The sequence below is a fragment of the Plodia interpunctella genome, chromosome 5 (genome assembly GCF_027563975.2).
Source record: "Plodia interpunctella isolate USDA-ARS_2022_Savannah chromosome 5, ilPloInte3.2, whole genome shotgun sequence".
NCBI lineage: Eukaryota > Metazoa > Arthropoda > Insecta > Lepidoptera > Pyralidae > Plodia > Plodia interpunctella.
The window spans coordinates 9,138,994-9,158,517 of NC_071298.1; the positions used below are offsets into that span (position 1 = coordinate 9,138,994).

Sequence of the window (19,524 nt, forward strand, 5' to 3'; positions counted from 1 at the left end):
AACGTGAGTAAGCTTGAAGAGGTAACGAATATTAACTCGAAAGTGAGGGTTAGGATTTCTTGCTGCAGTAATAATAATAAGTATTTAAATTTTGTGATATTGAACACAAATCAATTGGAGACTATTTCCAGAACTGTTTAGAGCTGAAACACGCTCCCCTGAAAGCAAAACAAACAATTTCTGGAGTGCTCGCTGGGCCGGCCTCGATGGAACCTTGATAGTGAAGCTATTTCGCGCCCATTCGGTTATCGAATCGATATAAATCGACTCTATTGCAGTAGTCGATTAGTTGTTATAGCTAGACAGGTCAATGGCGATCTATATTGGCTTCGCTGAAGGCTTACTCTAATGACATTAATAAATAACTTATTACTTATGTGCATTCTGTCCATGACACTTTTCACATGACCGATTTATGTTTGTTGTGTTAAGATTGTCTTTGATTGTAATTTTTAACTCGATTTACTTGCGGGTATTTGTGGTTTTGAGGAAGCATGTGGCAGATATTGTCCTGTGTTTTTATAGACGAAGTTTGTGGCTGATATTTTGTTATTATTCTGACGAAGCATATAGCGTCTTTACTTCTGTGAATTTTTGACGAAGCGTGTTGCATTTTTTTTTTGAAGCGTGTTGTAATTTCTTCTCTCATTCTGATGAAATACCTACTAGGCTTAAATATCTAGTAATTAATTAATATCTTTAAAATATACTAACTATTTATCTTCACCTGTGCTTGGGAAGTTGACTGTACGTATTGTGGTGTCATGGATTTTGGAGTCAAAAAGCATTTTTAACATACTTTAACTGGACCGACGAAATTGTAACTCTCGTAATTAATTAAACTGATCATTTAAAGTGATATTTAATTATCGCGTTTGATTATTTATATAAATATAAAAGAAATAATAATAAATATAAATAAATATATTAGGACAAATTACACAGATTGAGCTAGTCCCAAAGTAAGTTCGAGACTTGTGTTATGTGATACTAACTCATCGATACTATATTTTATAATAAATACATATATAGATAAACATCCAATACCTTCATACATTTTAATTTTTACCCATTCGAATAACCAATTATGTTAATAATGTGTGTGTGATATACTTTGATGAGTCACTATCACTATAACTGGTCCCCTTATGGTATGCGGGCGTGGCACTTGTTCTATTGTTTATTTTGTTTTTGTTGCTTGATCAATCTTATCAAACAAGATGTAATTTGTCTTTACTTCAAAAATAATAATTAAAATCTATACATTTGGAAAAAGCAGTAACTAGGTATGACTTTTTTGACTGTGACGATGTGTTTGTTGCGTCGCTTCTTCACCTGCGCTTTCGAAGCCGGCTGTAGTCTTAGGTTTAAGTATTTTTTTTATTTTTTATAACAAAGCTGTTATTAAACATGCATTGTATGTAAGTATGTATGTTCAGCTGGAATCTTGTAACTCAATTTTAAAGTAAGATATCTTCAAACGATTAGACTGAATTTTTGTACATACGTTTAGTTTGGATAACAATGTATTATGATAGGCATGACCTGATGATGCACCTAGGAACGGCTTCCGACAAGGGAACTCCTCAACGATTTACTGTACGGGCATAATTTTTTTGTCACACATTGAATGCAATAAGATCTCTCTGACAACAATTAAAGTTCGTGTGGTGTGAAACAAAAATGTCATTTTTGTGAAAACTTTTTGGGGGTCGGCCCTCCGCGTAATGTCGGCGCCAGGCCCGGGCGGATTTTTCTCATAAATTTAAAGTTTACACACAGAATTTGAAATTTCTAATCTAAAAGTTTACAATTAAAATAAAATGCTGACTGTAAATTGCCATTACATGGAATAAGGGCGGAAGCGGCCATGTTGATGACGTCACGCGTTGCAGCAGGATCCTAATCCACAGGAATGCTGTGATAACGATGTGGGAGGCCGCAGTTCTCTTTAGGTGAGATAACCCACGTACTTTCATATAGTTGATTCGCTTTTAAGATTACAATTAAGCAGTATACTTGATGTCGATTGTACTTTACATATGTACATATTTAATTTTAACATTCCGGTTTGTGTAACGCGTCTCTCTCGTCTTCGCGTGTGCAGTTTCATTCGTAGCTGTGACGCCCCAAAGCCCCGACTTAGCGTAAAACAAATTACCATTAAATTTTGAAGATTTGGCTATGATTTCACAACCTGACGTCAACCCTCTTTGGGAATACTATTGTAACCTATCAGCTGTTAAGGCTTTGTGTCCCTTAGTCGCTTAGTACGACATCCGCGTGAGGATATGGAGTGGTCTTATTTTAAGGCGGAACCACACGCCGCATAGGGACGACCTGTGGCAAGGAAAGAAGAATTAAATGAATTTTACGGAGATAAACATTTTCATTATTATCCCTATTTCTTGCCAAAAAATCATTTACAGTTCCTGTAGTAATTATGACATTACATTTAGAGTAATCGAGTTCAAATACATACATCTCATCAAAATCGAGTACATAGAGAAGTTAAGTACCTAAGTACACTGTTGGATTGGAATATTCGAGTGTTACATAAAGTCATTACACTTTCATCGAAATTTATCAAAGTGGGGTAGAGACACGTTTTATAAAGGGACTGATAAAGTTTTGGGTCGCTTGGGAAATTAGATAGAGAGCCGTCTCAAATTGTGTTTTAAAATTATCTTTAGGTACCTACTTTGTTAGAAAAAAATAGTAACATTTCAAGCGAACTTGTTCACCGATGAAAAACTATGCGTGAGTCAGATTGGTATACAAACTCATATGACACAAGTAGGATTCGAACCTGGGAGCATTCGATCCACAGGCAGGTGTCGTATATATATATATATATAAATTGAAGTTGGAGCTCGTCTGTGATTAGAAGCTCCATGCATTATTCATCTATACCTGAACACCTCGCGAAGTCAAGTTAAATTAACTTTAGCTCAAGCTAAATTGAAGGAGATAAATTATGCGACATCTGTACATATACATATACTAACAGTGCGTTTGTTTGTGCCGACAGCGTCTTTAATTAATTCTTATTTTATGAAAACACCTATATTTTACATTATTCCGAAACACCAGCTCCGAAATGCCAGTAGTTTGTAGCTTGTGAGAAATAACTACTTATTTAATATAAAAATTGACGTGAAAAAGTGCCTGTGAAGGTCTAATTTCTGAATAAATGATTTGAATTTTGAATTAAGGAAGCAATGAATTGAATTGCAGGGAAATGATGACGGAAACTAAAATTTCATTACGATAGATCGTTTCGCACCGTTGTTTTGCTCGTTTTATTTTATTGTACTTATTTTATTTTTATTTAATACATTCTATTGTTCCTTCCAGGAACAACATGAATAATATTTTTAAGTTCTAAATCTTATTGGATATTACCTAATTGTGTAAAATATTTATCCGATGCATTTTTTTTTCTACCTTTACTTGATTTTAACTGTTCACTTACTACTTATTACTTACTTGAGATTATTAAGATTAACTCTTTATCTTCTTTTAAAAAACTTTTTTAAATTTTATTTTGTCATACTATTTGAATGAGCCAGGTCTGAGTCATTTTTAAAATGAAAGAAAATTTTAAGTTATGGTTAGTAATAAATCGATTTACCTCCCGGCTTCGACCATGAAGTACTTAGACTATTTTTTGCCCATTTCTAATTATACCTCAAAATTTCTTTTAGCTGTGGTCAAATAAGTTAAGTACACAATAAGATCGTGCTTTGGAGAATGATCAGAATCAGTTGAATAACTCAGCAGGATAACGTCCAAAGAGTAGCGTAGCGCGGGTCATTGACGCCCGGGGCGGATTTATATTATTTTTAGCTATAAAAAATATTTAATTTTGCCGCCCTAATGACGGCGTTTTTTGTGAAAACGTGTAAACATTAATTCTGATTTCTGTGCTAGTGTTAGATTCGGTATATTCTCTGTCTATTAAAACTGAACAAATATGTCATTGTATACAACACACCCACACATAAAATAGTGGTTGCAAAATATCGCAACCTTTGAGCCATATGGTGTCTAGATTGTCTATTGCACAAACATTAACGAGACATGAGACTATCTACTTAGATCGCAGTAAATTCATGCTTCTAGGTTGACTTCAATCAATATAGGCGGAAAGAGAAAAAGTACTTGGACCCTGAATGGCTTCGAGAAAAAATGGTACGGCATATATAACAAATCTAATACTAAAATTATATTATAAATGCAAAAGTATGTCTGTCTATCTCTGCGTCTGTCTCTTCCGCTTTCACGGCTAATGCGCTGGACTGTATTTTGATGAAATTAGGTATGGTACATCCATAAAAAGTTCCACCGTCCAAACATAGGCTTTTATTTTTCAAAAATAAACTCCCATATTACTTTAAGGGGGTGAGGGGGGGGATTAAGGGGGGTGAAATTTTGTTGAAAATCGTGTCTGTTCCGCTTTCACAAAGTAATTCACGCGAAACTACGCAAACTTAGAAAGAAAGAAATCATTTATTCGGCAAACACATAAAATCCAAACAAAAAGGTATAATTCAAAAAAGTACAAGTCGATCGAATAGAATATGTCAGTCGAAATGGCGACCAGCAGCTCAGCACCTTGCCATAGTATCGAGCCAAGACGCTGATTTTCAGCTGGGACCAAGTAAAAATTGAGATGTACGGAAACACAAACCAACAACAGCAAACATTACGACTAATGTACAAGTGTAGTGAAACAATATTAATATGATGGAAGGTATCTTATCAGCTGTGCCGCAAGCCTGCTTGTTATATAAAAAAAATACTTTTATCAACAATTGACATGTATCGTTTCTGTGATTAGAATCTATACAAACTAAACGCGACGGGGTACTGTTATGAATAAACTTCAACAAATCAGATTAGCAAGTGTAATATTGGTAGTCGAGATAGCTAAGCCACTGGTTGTCGATCCAGCTAACGTTCACAATAGTTTAGCAACAGTTCTTATTTACACGTAATAAAACTGCTATTGAATAGCCATTGACACAAGTTTATGACTTAACCTTAGCAGAATCTACACCCTGGTAATATGTATTCTGAAAGTAACTATTACTCAGCCCAGAAAGGAAGTATTCGATTACTGGTCGGTCCATTACGTCGGGGGTTCTGAAGCAGGCTATTCAGCAAATAGACTATTATGTCCAATGTCGGTTTGTATGCATATGATAAAAAAATTGTGTACAAATTTGCATATAAATAATGTCGAGAAATTCTTTTGACTAAACTCTCACGATGTCCGCAAAAAGATCCGTTTTTAAAAAAAATTACATTTTTGACACAAGTTTTCATTATGTCGTCAGATAAATCTTGTTACATTCAACGCGTTACAATTAATGTCCTTGTAGTAAACCGTTGAGCTCCCTCGTTGGGAGCTGATCCTGATTCACCTTTAGATGCGCCGCGAAATCGGTTGTCACAATAATTAATTGCCGTAGAAACTAAATCCAAGATCCAAGTGACGTGATCTATGACCGTGATACGTCGGGAACCGATCTTGGGCATGGTCATGCATGTCGTAATAAATCATCATCATATCGTGATAAAACATTGTCATCCAAACTAAATGTATACTTGTAATGTAAAAATTTTGTGTGGTATATCCGTAATCCGTGGGAATAGACAGACACACAGCGGGAGCGACTTCGTTTTACACTATGTAGCGATATTAGTATGCATAAATATTAAAAACTAACAATGCTTTAATTTTGTTTCAGGTAAACATTTCCACCAGTCAGCAGTTTCTGATTCCAACTCTTTTGCACTTAAAGCATTGGGTATGATTCGTCTCACTCTCCCTTGTTATAATAAATTGAACATTTAAACGATTCCAAATTAAACTAAAAACTGCTGTATTACAATTCTCGTAGAAATTAATTTTCACTAACATTTTGTACTAAGGAATATTCTCAACAACTTTTCCGAACACTGACCGCGTTGTAATATCGATTTTATATCTATTATTATAAAGTGGATTTTAGTTTGCACAGATATAAAATGTAGGGTTAATTTTCCGTTCAGCTGGCAAATTGGATTAGCTGGTGCTAAGTTCCCTCAGATCCAATTAAGAATCAGCTTTTACAACGATAATGTTTTATGAACATGATTAAATTATCGTGACTTTGAAATTTTACATGCCATTTACGTTCGAGCTGGAAATAGGTACATTTAACAATTATTTACATCAAATCCAAATCATTTGTTTCGAAATTAGACCTTCACAGGCACTTTTTCACGTCAAATTTTAAATAGCTAGCCAATATTCGCCACAGTAGGGAACTTAACTGTCAATCAGTGTGCAGATTTCCTCACGATGTTTTACTTCACCGGAATAAAATCGTGATCTGTTCAAACTACTATGTATCCAGATTACTATATAAACTGGTGTGGCACAAGTCACAAGTACGATTTGAACCTGGGGCCTTTCAATCATAGACGAACAGTCTTACCCACTGGTTCACCACCGATTCTGAACGACTGCTGCGGCAGTAATCCTGCGCTATTCATCCCGACATCATTCAGGCTCGCTCATCTCGTGGCGCACTCGGCCGCAATGAAAGAACCCTTTCAGCTTCCACAGGTGCATGAATATAAAACTATGTCTTCGTGGCGTATTGTGCATCTGGGTGGCTCGTTAGTGTTACTGCTACTTAGGGTTATTTGACGTTTCAAGCAAAAAACTCGTGAAGTTCTTGATATTCACAAGTTTTGAAGGGAAATAGGAATTTAGGTTCTTTGGATATACCAATATTCAAATTCCTAATCTATACTATTATTATAAAGAGGTAAGCGTTTGTGAGATTGTATGTTTGAGGCAGGTAATCTCCAAAACTATCGAACCGCTTTCAAAAATTATTTCACCATTAGAAAAGTACATTATCCAAGATTGCTATAGGGTATATTTTAACTCAAAATTCCTACTGGAGCGAAGCCCCGGGCAATATCTAGTTTTTCATAAACATATCGACTTGTCTATTAAAAATGACAATTTATATTTAAAGAGGTTGAAGTGTCGACAAATAACGTTGAATTTGCCTATAAATCACGACAGGAGGTCACGGACAGGAGGTGGTGCTGCACCTATAACAAAATAAATAATTATAAAAGAAATATCAAGGAATAACAAAATGCTTGTGAAAGATAATTCAACTACCCGATCTTTCTCTCGGATGGTAATATTTTTTATCTGAGTTAAATGAAATGTGAGCAGATTACTAATGCGGTGAAAAGCGCGCAATTTTCCTCACCGCAGCACTATAATAAAATACTGTGAGAAATTACTAAAATAATTGTGCAGCGTTACGCAACGGTGGCTGGTGCCAGGACACATATTCCTCTCCAAAATAAACTTATCCACTTTTGTCATTAGCACTCTTTGATACGCCTTATGTTCCGAAAATAAAAAATGAATGCTTATAAATGAAAAATGGAGTACCTCAGGGTACTTACTAGGGCCGGGGTATTTTATGAAATTAAATAACACGTTTATCTATTAAACACTGTTTATTCAATGACAATTAAGTTATTAGTTCCTACCTCAAGTTAAAATAATACCCAAACCTAAATAGAACAGAATGCCAACTCAATATCAAACTGTAATCGTTCACTTAAACATTGCCAGACCACCCTTTGGTTCTAAATTTATTTGTTTCCACTCAAAAGGAAACTATACGACGTCGTTCATCACGTAGCTTGTACTTTATTTTTGGAAGGACTTACTTTGTTTACGTTTTGAACTACTTCATTCACATTTTACGATGACTGATGATCTTGTTAATTTGTGGTCGTTATCGTTACCGTCAATGTGGCACATTCATTTTTGTTATTTTTGTATGTAATGTCAAGATCTGATAAATGTCATGGTTTTGTCAACCGATACATACTTTTATATCTTTTTTACATGAAGAAGAAATGTATTCTAAACAACCGTTTTAACTCTTCAACTCCCAATGCCTTAGTTCCCAATGGGCATCAGTCATTGTTAGACCAGTCGAGGGTATTCCAAATGGTTCTATAGTGGCGGTCAATTTAATCCAATTTAGCCCCCGCTGCACCCACTTTAGCTAGATTGGTACGGACGGACAGACGGCAGGATATGGATTAGGTGTTGACTATATGTATATTACTAACTGCGGCCCGTGGTGTTACCCACGTAATCGGTCCAGTAAATTTTACGCGACATAGTAACAAACATACAACCTCACAAACTTTTGCTTTTATAATATTAATAGGATTAGGTAGTAATAATATTAGTAAAACTATTATAGTCGTATGAGGATACAATTAGATTTTATTTTATACTGTTACGTCTGCATTGTTAATTTCCTAGATCACTAGATGGCAGTCACGGGCTATCTAATAACCAGGTAATGTTAACTCACTACTGCATGCGTGCTAATAATCTCACTACTAATGCCGAAGACCGTGCGAAGGAGAAGAGAAGGTAGAAAACTGAGCTGCGACACTTTCCGGCATAGGAAGAAACCAGAAAAACGCTCAGATGAGAGATACTTACTTTTACTATCACGATACCTCAAACGGTTCTAAGCCAACCAGTGAAATATGCACATTTTTGTTCAGATAACATAATACTTAATACACAGCCGTTATGGCAACTGCCATTTCTCAATCGACTACCATTCACCATGACACTGCAAGCATACTGCCATTAACTACCTCAGTTTATTTATCGCCATGAGTCGCAGGAAACTCCTATAGTGTTATCAGAAAAAAATCACACTAGGCTAGTGGTTTTTATTCACTTTGTGCCATGGTCAGTTACAGGTTGTTCTCCTTAGTAAAACACCAATCGACCTGCTAATTACAAATTTACGAATCTGTACGAAATAAAAAAAATCTATTGATTTTTATTCCCTTACTAAAAAAACATATCTTCTTTACTGTCTATGGTATTAATTTTAATGTATGTACTTATTTTCGTGCTATTAATAAATAAAGTTATTACAAACAAACAAAAACAATATCAAATTTTAAAACTTATTATCATGGTTACACAAAAAGGTTTTTGAAATGTACGAACAATGTAATCAAAAATAAAACAGAAATTAAATAATATTAGGGTGATTGGGTATTTATCAGCCTCTATTTACTTACCAATAATAGTTTAAAATAACAATTTAATGGCTCCATCTAATAGCTTTATAAATCACCACAAAAATAATTAAAGTGCAGCACTTCCCGACTTATCTACTTGCTATTTCGCTCGCACAACCACTCGCACACTGTACACATTAGACTTTACCTTGCACTTGCCATCCATTTTCATTGTAGGGGCAATGAACTCCAATTAAGGGTTTATTTTACTTCATTATAGTTGGCATGAGATTAGATAGCGTGCTGCGACTTTATCGGCATAACTTGAAGTTAAAAATTATGGAAATGTTCCCGTATTTATTTGCAAAATTGTATTTTATCGCAACATGTTTTATGGTCAATGGATTAATGTTATAATTTCCTGGGAATTTTCTTTGGCAGAAGTGTTAATGTTACATTTTATTAATGTGCCTAGTCTTTTGAAGTTAACACCATTAGGTACTATTTATTCAAATTAAAACATATTACAACTAATATTATAAATGCGAAAGTTTGTGAGGATGTCTGTATATATGTTAGTTACTCTTTTACGCAAAATCTTTTTTGGAAATTTTCGAGAATATTTTTTGAACGTTTCCTGTAAATTTCAAGTGCGACACATTGCCAAGTGTTACTGTATTTTCTTCAAGTATACTTATTTTAAAAAATTAGGTAATAACTTAGGTACTGGTGTATATAGACACAATAGATACTATCTATACCAACAGACAGACAATTATAGTCTAATTGTCTGTATAAATAGTATCTATTAAAAAACGTATCCGCTGCGACATAACGTTACTTTGACACGAAAAAGTTTAAATTTTTTCGATGCCTTCAATACAAAGTTTGGCAAACTATATAGCGATAATCGCGATGAAGTTCGCTAAACATTGTCGGATTCGACATACATGGCATGTCTTTGAAAACCGTTGTTTCCAATTTTGAAATTGTGTGAAAAATAAGTAAGTAATCAAGCATGCGCAATATTACGCACACGACTTTCACAAAACGTTTTCAATGAAAATGAAGGTCATTGCACTTAAGCTCTTCAAATATCACGTGAAAGCAGCTGGCGACAGAAATATTTTGTTTACCTACTATTGTTTGTAAATGTATAGATTTGACCGACTTTTTGAAAGGCATAATAACATATGAAGTAAATATTACTATATCTTCCACCCAACTTATACCACATGCTCATTAGCGATTAATGTTTCTGTTAGTAACTCCCAAAATGTACAAAAACCAATAACTTATCAGATATCCTTTACTTGTTCACGTCAAATTTTATAGTACTTACATAATAATTATTCAAAAAACTACTAACTACTGGCGACTGAGAAGACATGCCGAAGCCGTAAAATATATTGGCTATAATTTTTTTTTGCTAACCCTTTTTGTCCCACTGCTGGGCAAAGGTCTCCCCCATCCCCTTCCATTTCTCTCTATCTTGCGCAACCTCCGACCATTCTGTCTGAATGCCCTCAGATCGTCGCTCCATCTTGTTCGTGGTCTTCCTCTGTGGGACAATAAGTGTTAGGAAAAAAAATATTTTTCATTAACACGCTCGTGTTTATCACTGCACTACTTAGTTGTTTTTAAATGGACGTTCATTCTCAATAATAATTTTTTCTTTCATCAGCGTGTTTCAACGGCTTCTTAGAGAAAGCTATTAAGGGCTATCAGTTTTCAAGGCTTTATATAAGTTGTTTTATACGAATATGGTTGTTTAGGAACCACACTTCCGTTATATGTTATTAAAAACGTATAATTGAAGCTCCTTTGGATTAAAAACACAAATGCTATCATGTCGTTATTTTTCGCATATTCACACAATAAATATGACAATGAAATAATTAGTATTTGTTCACGTGATCTCGTGACATTCATAAAACTGGAAGTTTCAGATTGGTCGACTTAATCTTTCGAGTGTTCTAAACAAAGTATACCTACCCGACCCATTAGTTCCATAAGTCTTTGACCCGTCAGGTCGGGTCCAAAGACTTATATTATGAGGACATGTTCAATGTTATGGAAACGGACACTATATACTCAAATTTTTTGCTAAGTGACTGGTAGATAGAAATTCCCATAGATTAATTTTTATGACCACATATTCCTTATCATATAAAAAAAAATTAATGACTATGAGTTGTATAGTGTCGAATGGTATGGCAGGCGAGACATCATAATGCATGAAGGGAATGAAGCAATATACTGCGTCGACCCCACGTAAAAATAGGGAAAAGGTTAACTGATAAAACTATTAAATTCAGAACAATGTGATAAAGTAATTTGTTTTCGTTACAATTACAATGCAATCAATACAACAAACGTAGTTAAAAATAACATTATGGACAGCACCGGAGCCAAAGGTTCTCATCTCACTGGGCGCTCGTGTTTCGAGCTCTCGTCCAATGTGAACGTCGGCTCATCTCGGAGACGACAATTAGGAGTAACCCGAGGCCCATTAGAGGGCGAGGCGCAAACTGTATTCATTAACACGCAGCTGTATACACCTAGATAATAGTTGCTAATTTCTTGTTGTGGGGGAAAATAACACTTTTCCAAATGAAAAAGTACTAATTTTCTTCGATATATCGGATTGGGATTCTATCTAAAATTGTAATTTGTAGGTTAGTTTCCTGATTTGTTTCATGCCGCATTCTTGACTACTACTTGATTACTTGACGACCTCGGTGGCGCAAAGATAAAGTGCAGGCCTCTGAACCGAGAGGTCCCGGGTTCCTACCCTGGTCGGGTCATGATGGAAAATGATCTTTTACTGTGTGATTTGTCCTAATATATTTATTTATACTGCGCCATTGAGCTCCTCTCATTTTTATATTAGAATTTATTTCCTAAATTTCTTAGAAGGAAGACGTCTGGATCGTTATAAATAGAAATTATGCAACATTCAAATCTATCTAATGTACATTTTCGAAAAAAAAAAACAAAACAAAACAGCTAGACGATGTTACGTGATGGAAAGTGAACTTGTTTTTTCAATTTTATTTATTCAGTGACATTAAACTCTAACCTAATAATGCCCGGATTGCGTGTCATAAACCTTTGTTCACTTTCACTTGTTATGTAATTTCTATTGAAATAACTTTATACACAGTTTCTCTACAATTTTTGTGACCATTGTACAATAATTTATTTTAATATCAGTCGGAAAAGTTTAAATAACAACTAAGTATAAATAAGTACCTGAATTCTTTAGCATTCTGTTTGAAGATTTCCATCCTTGACATTAGTAGGTACTAACAGTATTTACTAAATCCATGTTTCCATCTCAATAGATGCAAATACATTGTCAAATAACATTCCATTATTTATTTATGTATTTTATTATTCTTTCAAGTAATACACTAATCTACCCTTTGTACTGTAAATGTCTGTTATAAACAATCATAATTTTTAATCATAATTTTTTTTTCCAATAACGTGTTTAGGTCTTACCACAGGTCCTTCTCTCTACATTTCATTCATTTTGTTGAAGGTTAAGAAGCCATTAATCCGCTAAACTAACTTAATGGAATAGCGATTAGTGTTATTAAATCCCTATTGGACTATTTCGAACTGTAAGAATATTTACTTAGCTAATTAGAAGCGACTGTCGTGAATTGGCTTCTTTTAATTTTATGGGGCATTATTCACATTGATTATGGCGGCTGTAAATTCATTAGATTCATGTTTACGTAACCAATTTAGGTCATTTGAGTTCAAATGTGTCACGCGATGCCACGCCCCTTCAGAAATTAATAGGGAAAATTTTCGGAAAAAAATAATTAATCTCGTATGATTGAATTATATATGGAAAATTACCAAGAAAAAACCGTTTGTATTGTTAATGGAATGTTGGATTTAAATCTGATTATCCTCTCCTCTATGCTTAGTTCTACGAAAATAGTACGTAGCAATTAGTGACTGTGAAAGCCTAATTTCCGAATAAATGATTTGATTTTGATTTAGTTCTACAAAAAACAAAAATCGTGTTGTGTGAAATCCATTCCTATCTGGGTTTACCATTGCATCAAAACATTACATTGTGACAATTTCCAATACGTCGATATGTATCCTTTGCCCTTCCCATCGATTACATTAACTATCACAGTGGCACGTGTGGTATGGTGTGGACGCCTTAAAAAGGAATGTTGCCTGTCATCATTAGCCGAAGACAAAGCTAAGAAGATCCGTACCATCACAATGTTCTCATTGTTGAAGCCACTAGAAACTTAGTAAAGGGTGTGAGTACGCGTGCGCGGTGGCCAAGGACACGCGCCGCGCCTCAGTCTCGCCGAGGCAGCGCCTCCGCCGCCTGTCTTCGGCTGCATCTATGTACCGCGATGCGGACACCCGCAGTGCCCGACGCGTGAGTCAAACCCCAGTGCCCCATGAGAGGCCCAGCCCCGTCGCAGGCCCAGCTCGCAGGGCCACCCTAAGCACCGAAGCCCCACGCTCACTCCGTTTCAGTCTTGTAATTGGATTTATCGTTCAATAAGCAACATTCAGATTTGATTGGCGAACGCTTTCCGCTTCGATATTGCAGCTTGCTTCACTTCGAGAGGTTCTAGCTTTCGATGTAGCGCTTTGTTTGTTTTTGAGTTTTATCAGTGCGATATGAGGACTTACGTAACCGTATTACGGAACCACTGGTGCATTACGATGCGATAATAAGATACGTATGCGCGTATGCAGCCACTGTGAGTGCGACACAGTCGTGTGGACATGACTTGCTGGGAAAGCGTAGGACTTCTGGGCCCGTGCGCGCTGCTTGCTTCCTCCGACCCCAGGGTGAGTCCGACCCCAACGACGCATGGTAATGATAACTTCCGCACAGAACAGCCAGCCCCCAAACTAATCTTTATAAAGTTTTGGACTACCGACTGACCCTTTTGAAATTGTTCCAAACTTATTTTCCGAATCAACGAACATTCTTCTCACAAAAGTTTTAATAGGATATTCGTTACGGAGATAGTTTGTGCTTTAATGTCATGTCGTCTCGTCATTTACTTTAGTTAATGAGCAGAAGGTAAGAAAATACTTTCTTTTTCACATATATACCTAATTGTGTGTACGCAGTAGCTCTCATTAACTAATTTACTAATTTTGCTGCAAAACATCTCTAATCTTCAAAATATTTACAACTCATTAAACGTGCCAATAGGTTCAATATTGGATTTCGATTGTGGATCAGTCGTGAGCTAAACCAATTGCTAACAGTTACTAGGACGAAATGGTTTCTATAGTGCTTTTAACAACTGAAGAGGTATTAAAGAGAAACGGATTTTGGTATTGCCTGGACAATGTGTGGATTACCGAAGAACTGGAGCCGTTCGAAGAAGTGAAACCGGAGCATCTGTTTATCAAACCTCTCTCTCGGGACATCTACTACACGAAGTTTCCTGATATTCCAAGAAGTGAGTCTGAAGATGAAAATTCACTCAGTGTTAACGGGTTTCGGATCAAACACCACGAATGGAAGGCTAAAATTATTGTTAGAAAATTCGAAGCACAACGCAGGAGCTCGATTCAATCTAATGCAAGCGTACGCTCTGCAAACAGCAATACATCAATCAATAACAGAAAAGCTGCGTCGGGCCGAGATCAGACCAGCGCGAATTCTATAAATGCTAACAACTGTAAAACAGACGATGAGAAAGTTCGTGATTTCTTTCAACGTTTACTTGAGAGTGTTCCCCCGCCGCCAACTCAAGATTCACAACAAGATAATTCGAAATTAGATTGCTCGATAATCCATCCGCCACAGGAAATTAATAATTTGGAAGATTTTGATATACCTGATTACGAAGATTTTGAAAGAAATAAGATATCACAAGTGAACGTAGAAGTTGAATCTACTCCTTGTACGTCTACTTTGAAGAGACCATCAAGAAAAGTTAGCTTTAACCTAGGATCTCTAAAACGCGATCGCAGTGATTCTTGGTACGAATCTATCTATGGTGTGTCAGATTTAATGGTTCAGAGTTTCGATGGGATCAACTGCTCCCAAGATTTTGAAAATGAAAATGGTTTACAATATATTGAAAATGCTCATAAATCTGACTTTAATGTATCGGAATATTTCGAGTCTTGGAGTGAAATAATAAAGGAATGTGGAGTTAGTGGTAGTATTCTAAGAAATGAAGACCGCTCCATTGAAGAGCTTATAAGTAGATCTCATTGCGTCGAATCTATAGTCAGAGATTTATCTGACGATATTGATGGCGAAGAAATGGAATATGCAAGATTTGCTATATATAAAATACATCAAACACTGAAAATCGAAGCCGGGATGATTGATTCTTCGCCTTTGAGAAATATAAACGAAGACGACAACTTAAAAAATGATATTAAAGTGAACATTTCTTTCCGTGGATCACTTTATTGTTTAGCGCCTAATGATATTCTAGATAAATCGGTAAATGTAAATTTAAATATTAGCACTTAAATAAACTATATCAAAGCCAACAACTTTTTCTTTATTGAATTTCTAACCTTGTTTTAATTGGGCGCTAATTTATGTATGTATATATATTTTATTATTGTATTTAGTTGATTCATAGGTAAGGTTATATTCTAATATACAATATTTTTTGTTTCAGCCTCCTGAAAACGAATTGCAGAAGAATTCTGACCGCGTGCTTTCAGAGCACGAGCTTCGGGTACAAAGATCGCTGCAGAAGCTCAATGTTCCGGAATGGTAAGTGCAATGGAAATTTATTATTAAAAGTTACTTAGACGATTTATTGCCGCAGTCGATGACAGCCGTACTATCTTAGATTGTTTTTTTCCTCATTGTTATTACCAATAACAATAATCTTCGTTAGAAATGTTTCATTACAATCATTACCATAGAGTTTGCGTGTACCGCTTTCGATATTTATAGTTATAATCTAAGTAAATGATTAGTTTTATTCATTGTTTGTAGAATAAGAAAATCTACTTAAATCTACGAGTACGTTGCTGCCTATATCGTCATTGTCTTGCCTTACCTTATCCTATAATTTGGGATCGGGACAATATGTCTGGTCTTTCCACATTTCCTTATTAGTACGTTACTTGTCCTTGTCGTTAATTTTATCAATGTTAGTAGGTACTAAATTATAGAAAAATCTATGCTCGGCGATTGTAAAACATTTCAGTGTTCGTGTTAGCATGTTCACACGGTCTCGTCGCTCGGCAGTCCTTTGTAAATTAAATGCTAATTGTAACTCGTGCAGGCATGAGTTGTCAACCATGTGGTAATTACACTTCAGTCTTTAGCACAAATGTTACACAATAAATTTTTGTTTTGCATGAATAGTCACGCGATTTTCTCTATATGCTTTTATAATACCATTCAACTTTTAGGCCTTTCGACGGATCATCTAATACTACATGTGTAAAATTGGCATTAAATTCAATCGTCTTCTCTTTTATCGAGTGTGTTATTATTTTATTCAAGTCGACCAAATGCATTTGATAGGACTTTTACGACTACCTACCGTCAAGTCGGTGTCAAGTAGTCGCATACCTACACAATGATTAACTATACAGTCAACTAGTGAAAAATACTAAAATTCACGATGCCGAAAAGGATACAGACCTATCTTAGCTTTTAGCTCTAAAATCAGCATTTGAAGAAATTGTATTTCATAGTAGCAGACTTGTAGGCAGCTTTGCACAAAGAAAGGAAGCTATATGTATGCAGTAGTCACATCTAGCAGCTCTCCCTAGCTGCCTATCGCCAGTAAATTAAATTCCTAAACTTTCATCATGAATTATTTATCGATTGATCTTGATTGAGGCAAATTGCTGAAGTTGAAGTCGTGAATACTTGATATTACTATTAACGTAGCCTGCAATAGATTTTGCAATTTAGTTTTCACTTGAAATGTATATTTGTTCAGACAAATTCAACCAACGAAGAAACATAGCGTAGCCACATATTGGTCGAAAAATATTTACTTAATAGTAATTCGGACTCGACAAGAAGAGTCGTATGATTTATGTTGATATTTTTTTACCTACTTACTTTTCATTATATCATTGGCATTGTAAAAATTATCATATGCTATTTTTAAACATTAAGCAACAATCGCGAGCAGCATACTGTTAAAAAGATGTTATCAAACACGGGATCAGTTTCCAATTCAATTGCGATCTAGATTCGGTTACGCATTTGTGCTTTTGAAATAATGTTTTGATGTCAATTCATTATTGAACAGTTCAAACTCGTCACATCGTCCATCTCCTCTCATCGAATTAGCTATTCAAGTGATGCTTGATCGGCTTCGAGCCTACTATCTCTTATTTTTCGCTAAAGAAGGAAAATATAATATGATCTTAATCTAAAATTGGTTTTAAATATTGGCTCCTATAAGAGCTACACACAATACAACACGCAATAAGAGCTACTGACTTGAATTACTTACTGAGCCATGATAATACTCACATAGTCTTCTACATAGTCACATAATCGCTCTGTTGTTCGCCTCTTTTGAGCACTTGGGACTTGGGCAATATATTGAAGTATAAGACAGACGTAATAGATGTTTATAAAAATCTAAAATGATGATCACCTTATTTCCAGGTACAAGAACGCGCCTGCGCCCCGCGAGGGCTTCCTCCTGCGCAAGCGACTGTCTGACGCGTCAGCCTCAGCGACCAGATGGAGCGGCCTCAACTCGAAGACCACGTCACTTGGTAGCCTTGGTGGTGCCAACCCTCAGCCGCCGCCACCCCAACTATCTCCTCACACGACCAGCTTTGGGAGATGGTCTACTAGCAGACTTAACTCGAATCAAGTAAGTACCAAGCACCAAGAATTTAGAATAGTACCTCAGGTACCAAAGTTTCCAAATTGTTGCAGTGGAGTTATTTCTGTCTCTTCTTTTCCACTTGGATATCTCTAGTGATATCGTCGGTTTCTATCAATTAACTAGGTATACTGGTAAAGAATCATAAGGTTTCATACTAGCTTGACCTCAACACGAACACGACACGAACTATAAATAGGTATTCCTTTTATTCATCAATATCGGCCCAGCAGTGGTTAAGTCGTGAAAGCGTTACAAACAGACCGATTATCCTATTTATAATATTAGTATGGATTCTCATTGTTGCTATATCACATTCCAGACTTCTCCCTGTTCATCAACTCGCAGCAGCATCAGAGGAACCAGTCCGCTGTGCTCGCCTTCGGCTCGATCTTCCTTCAGTGCACGGCAGCCATACCTCGGTTGGCGGAGTCAGGAACGACTGAACAACACACCGCGAACGCCACACGAAAGGTTAGATGGCAATTGTTATTGCTTTATTTATTTACGCTAAAACAATAAATTATACACTTATTACCTCAAATTGGTGAAAGCCGCATGAAAATCTATGTACTTTATAGTTTCTGAGTTTATCGCGAACAGACACGACAGACAGACGAGGCAGAGGACTAGAATCATGTAAAGATAATGATTTTCAGAAGAAGCACAAGCAGCTGTGTTCAAATACCGTGAATATAAATCAGAAAACCTATATAATCTAGGCAAAGATTTTTTAAATCTTGACAGAACTTGCGAAGGAGTCATGTTGCAGTCATGTATTTAGCTTTCGAGTGCGGTTTCTGTTTATATAATTTTGTGTACAGATTTTCATAAATTGCCCCAACATAAGAAGTTTTCTTTCTTTGTCTCCCTTTCGACCGAGAACTTTTCCCGTTTCATTCTTGGCTGAAATGCCCTGAAACACGGAAGGTGGGTAAAAAATAGGGTACAATGATATTTTTCGAAATGTAGATTAGGTACCCAATTTGTTAAAATCGACCCATGACTCGAATATCTGAAACGATGTTTTAAACCTCGCTCATCACCTTCCAGGCTAGCATCATCCCTTCTCCAGCAATCAGCGTCTTCTAAAGCCTCTGAGGAGATCCAGTCGTCCATCAAAGAGGTGACGTCAGCGATCGTCCACTACGTATCTGGTCTGGAGCCAGCTAACGGAGACATCGACCGGCAACCCTCGCCGCGCTCCAGCCAGAAGCTGTGCTGGCTTGAGAGCTCCTTTGTTGGTGAGAATACAATATATCTTGTCTATAATAATTTGTTTCTGAGAAGATCAACGTGATGACGTCATGTTCACCAGTCAAGACAGGACAATGGAAATTATACACATCATAGTAGAAAAATATTCTGACAAACGCATTAGAATACGCTACCGTTGGTGGTGGTTCTTGTGTCTGAAATGTTGGCACTTAATCATCGTCATAGTTATCGTCATATCATATCCTCATATCAGATCTTATTCCTGATTTAAACCCTAGTAAACTTTGGGTATTACGTTTAGAAGTCCTTGTCATATCTCGTCCGTTCTTAGGAAGGTAAATAAATATATGTTATTTTCTCTTAT

At 36.0% G+C, this 19,524-nt stretch overlaps 1 protein-coding gene across 5 annotated transcripts in view; it reads left to right on the plus strand.

The window, feature by feature from the left end:
• LOC128670327 (uncharacterized protein) overlaps nt 1-19,524 on the plus strand; it is a 75,673-nt gene that overhangs the window by 47,958 nt on the left and 8,191 nt on the right. For all 5 annotated transcript variants that reach the window (XM_053745904.2, XM_053745900.2, XM_053745903.2 and 2 more), the window contains exons 4-7: nt 15,747-15,844; nt 17,717-17,930; nt 18,265-18,416; nt 18,996-19,186. In XM_053745904.2, coding sequence (XP_053601879.1) covers nt 15,747-15,844; nt 17,717-17,930; nt 18,265-18,416; nt 18,996-19,186 — 655 coding nt within the window. The remainder of the gene's footprint in view (nt 1-15,746; nt 15,845-17,716; nt 17,931-18,264; nt 18,417-18,995; nt 19,187-19,524) is intronic.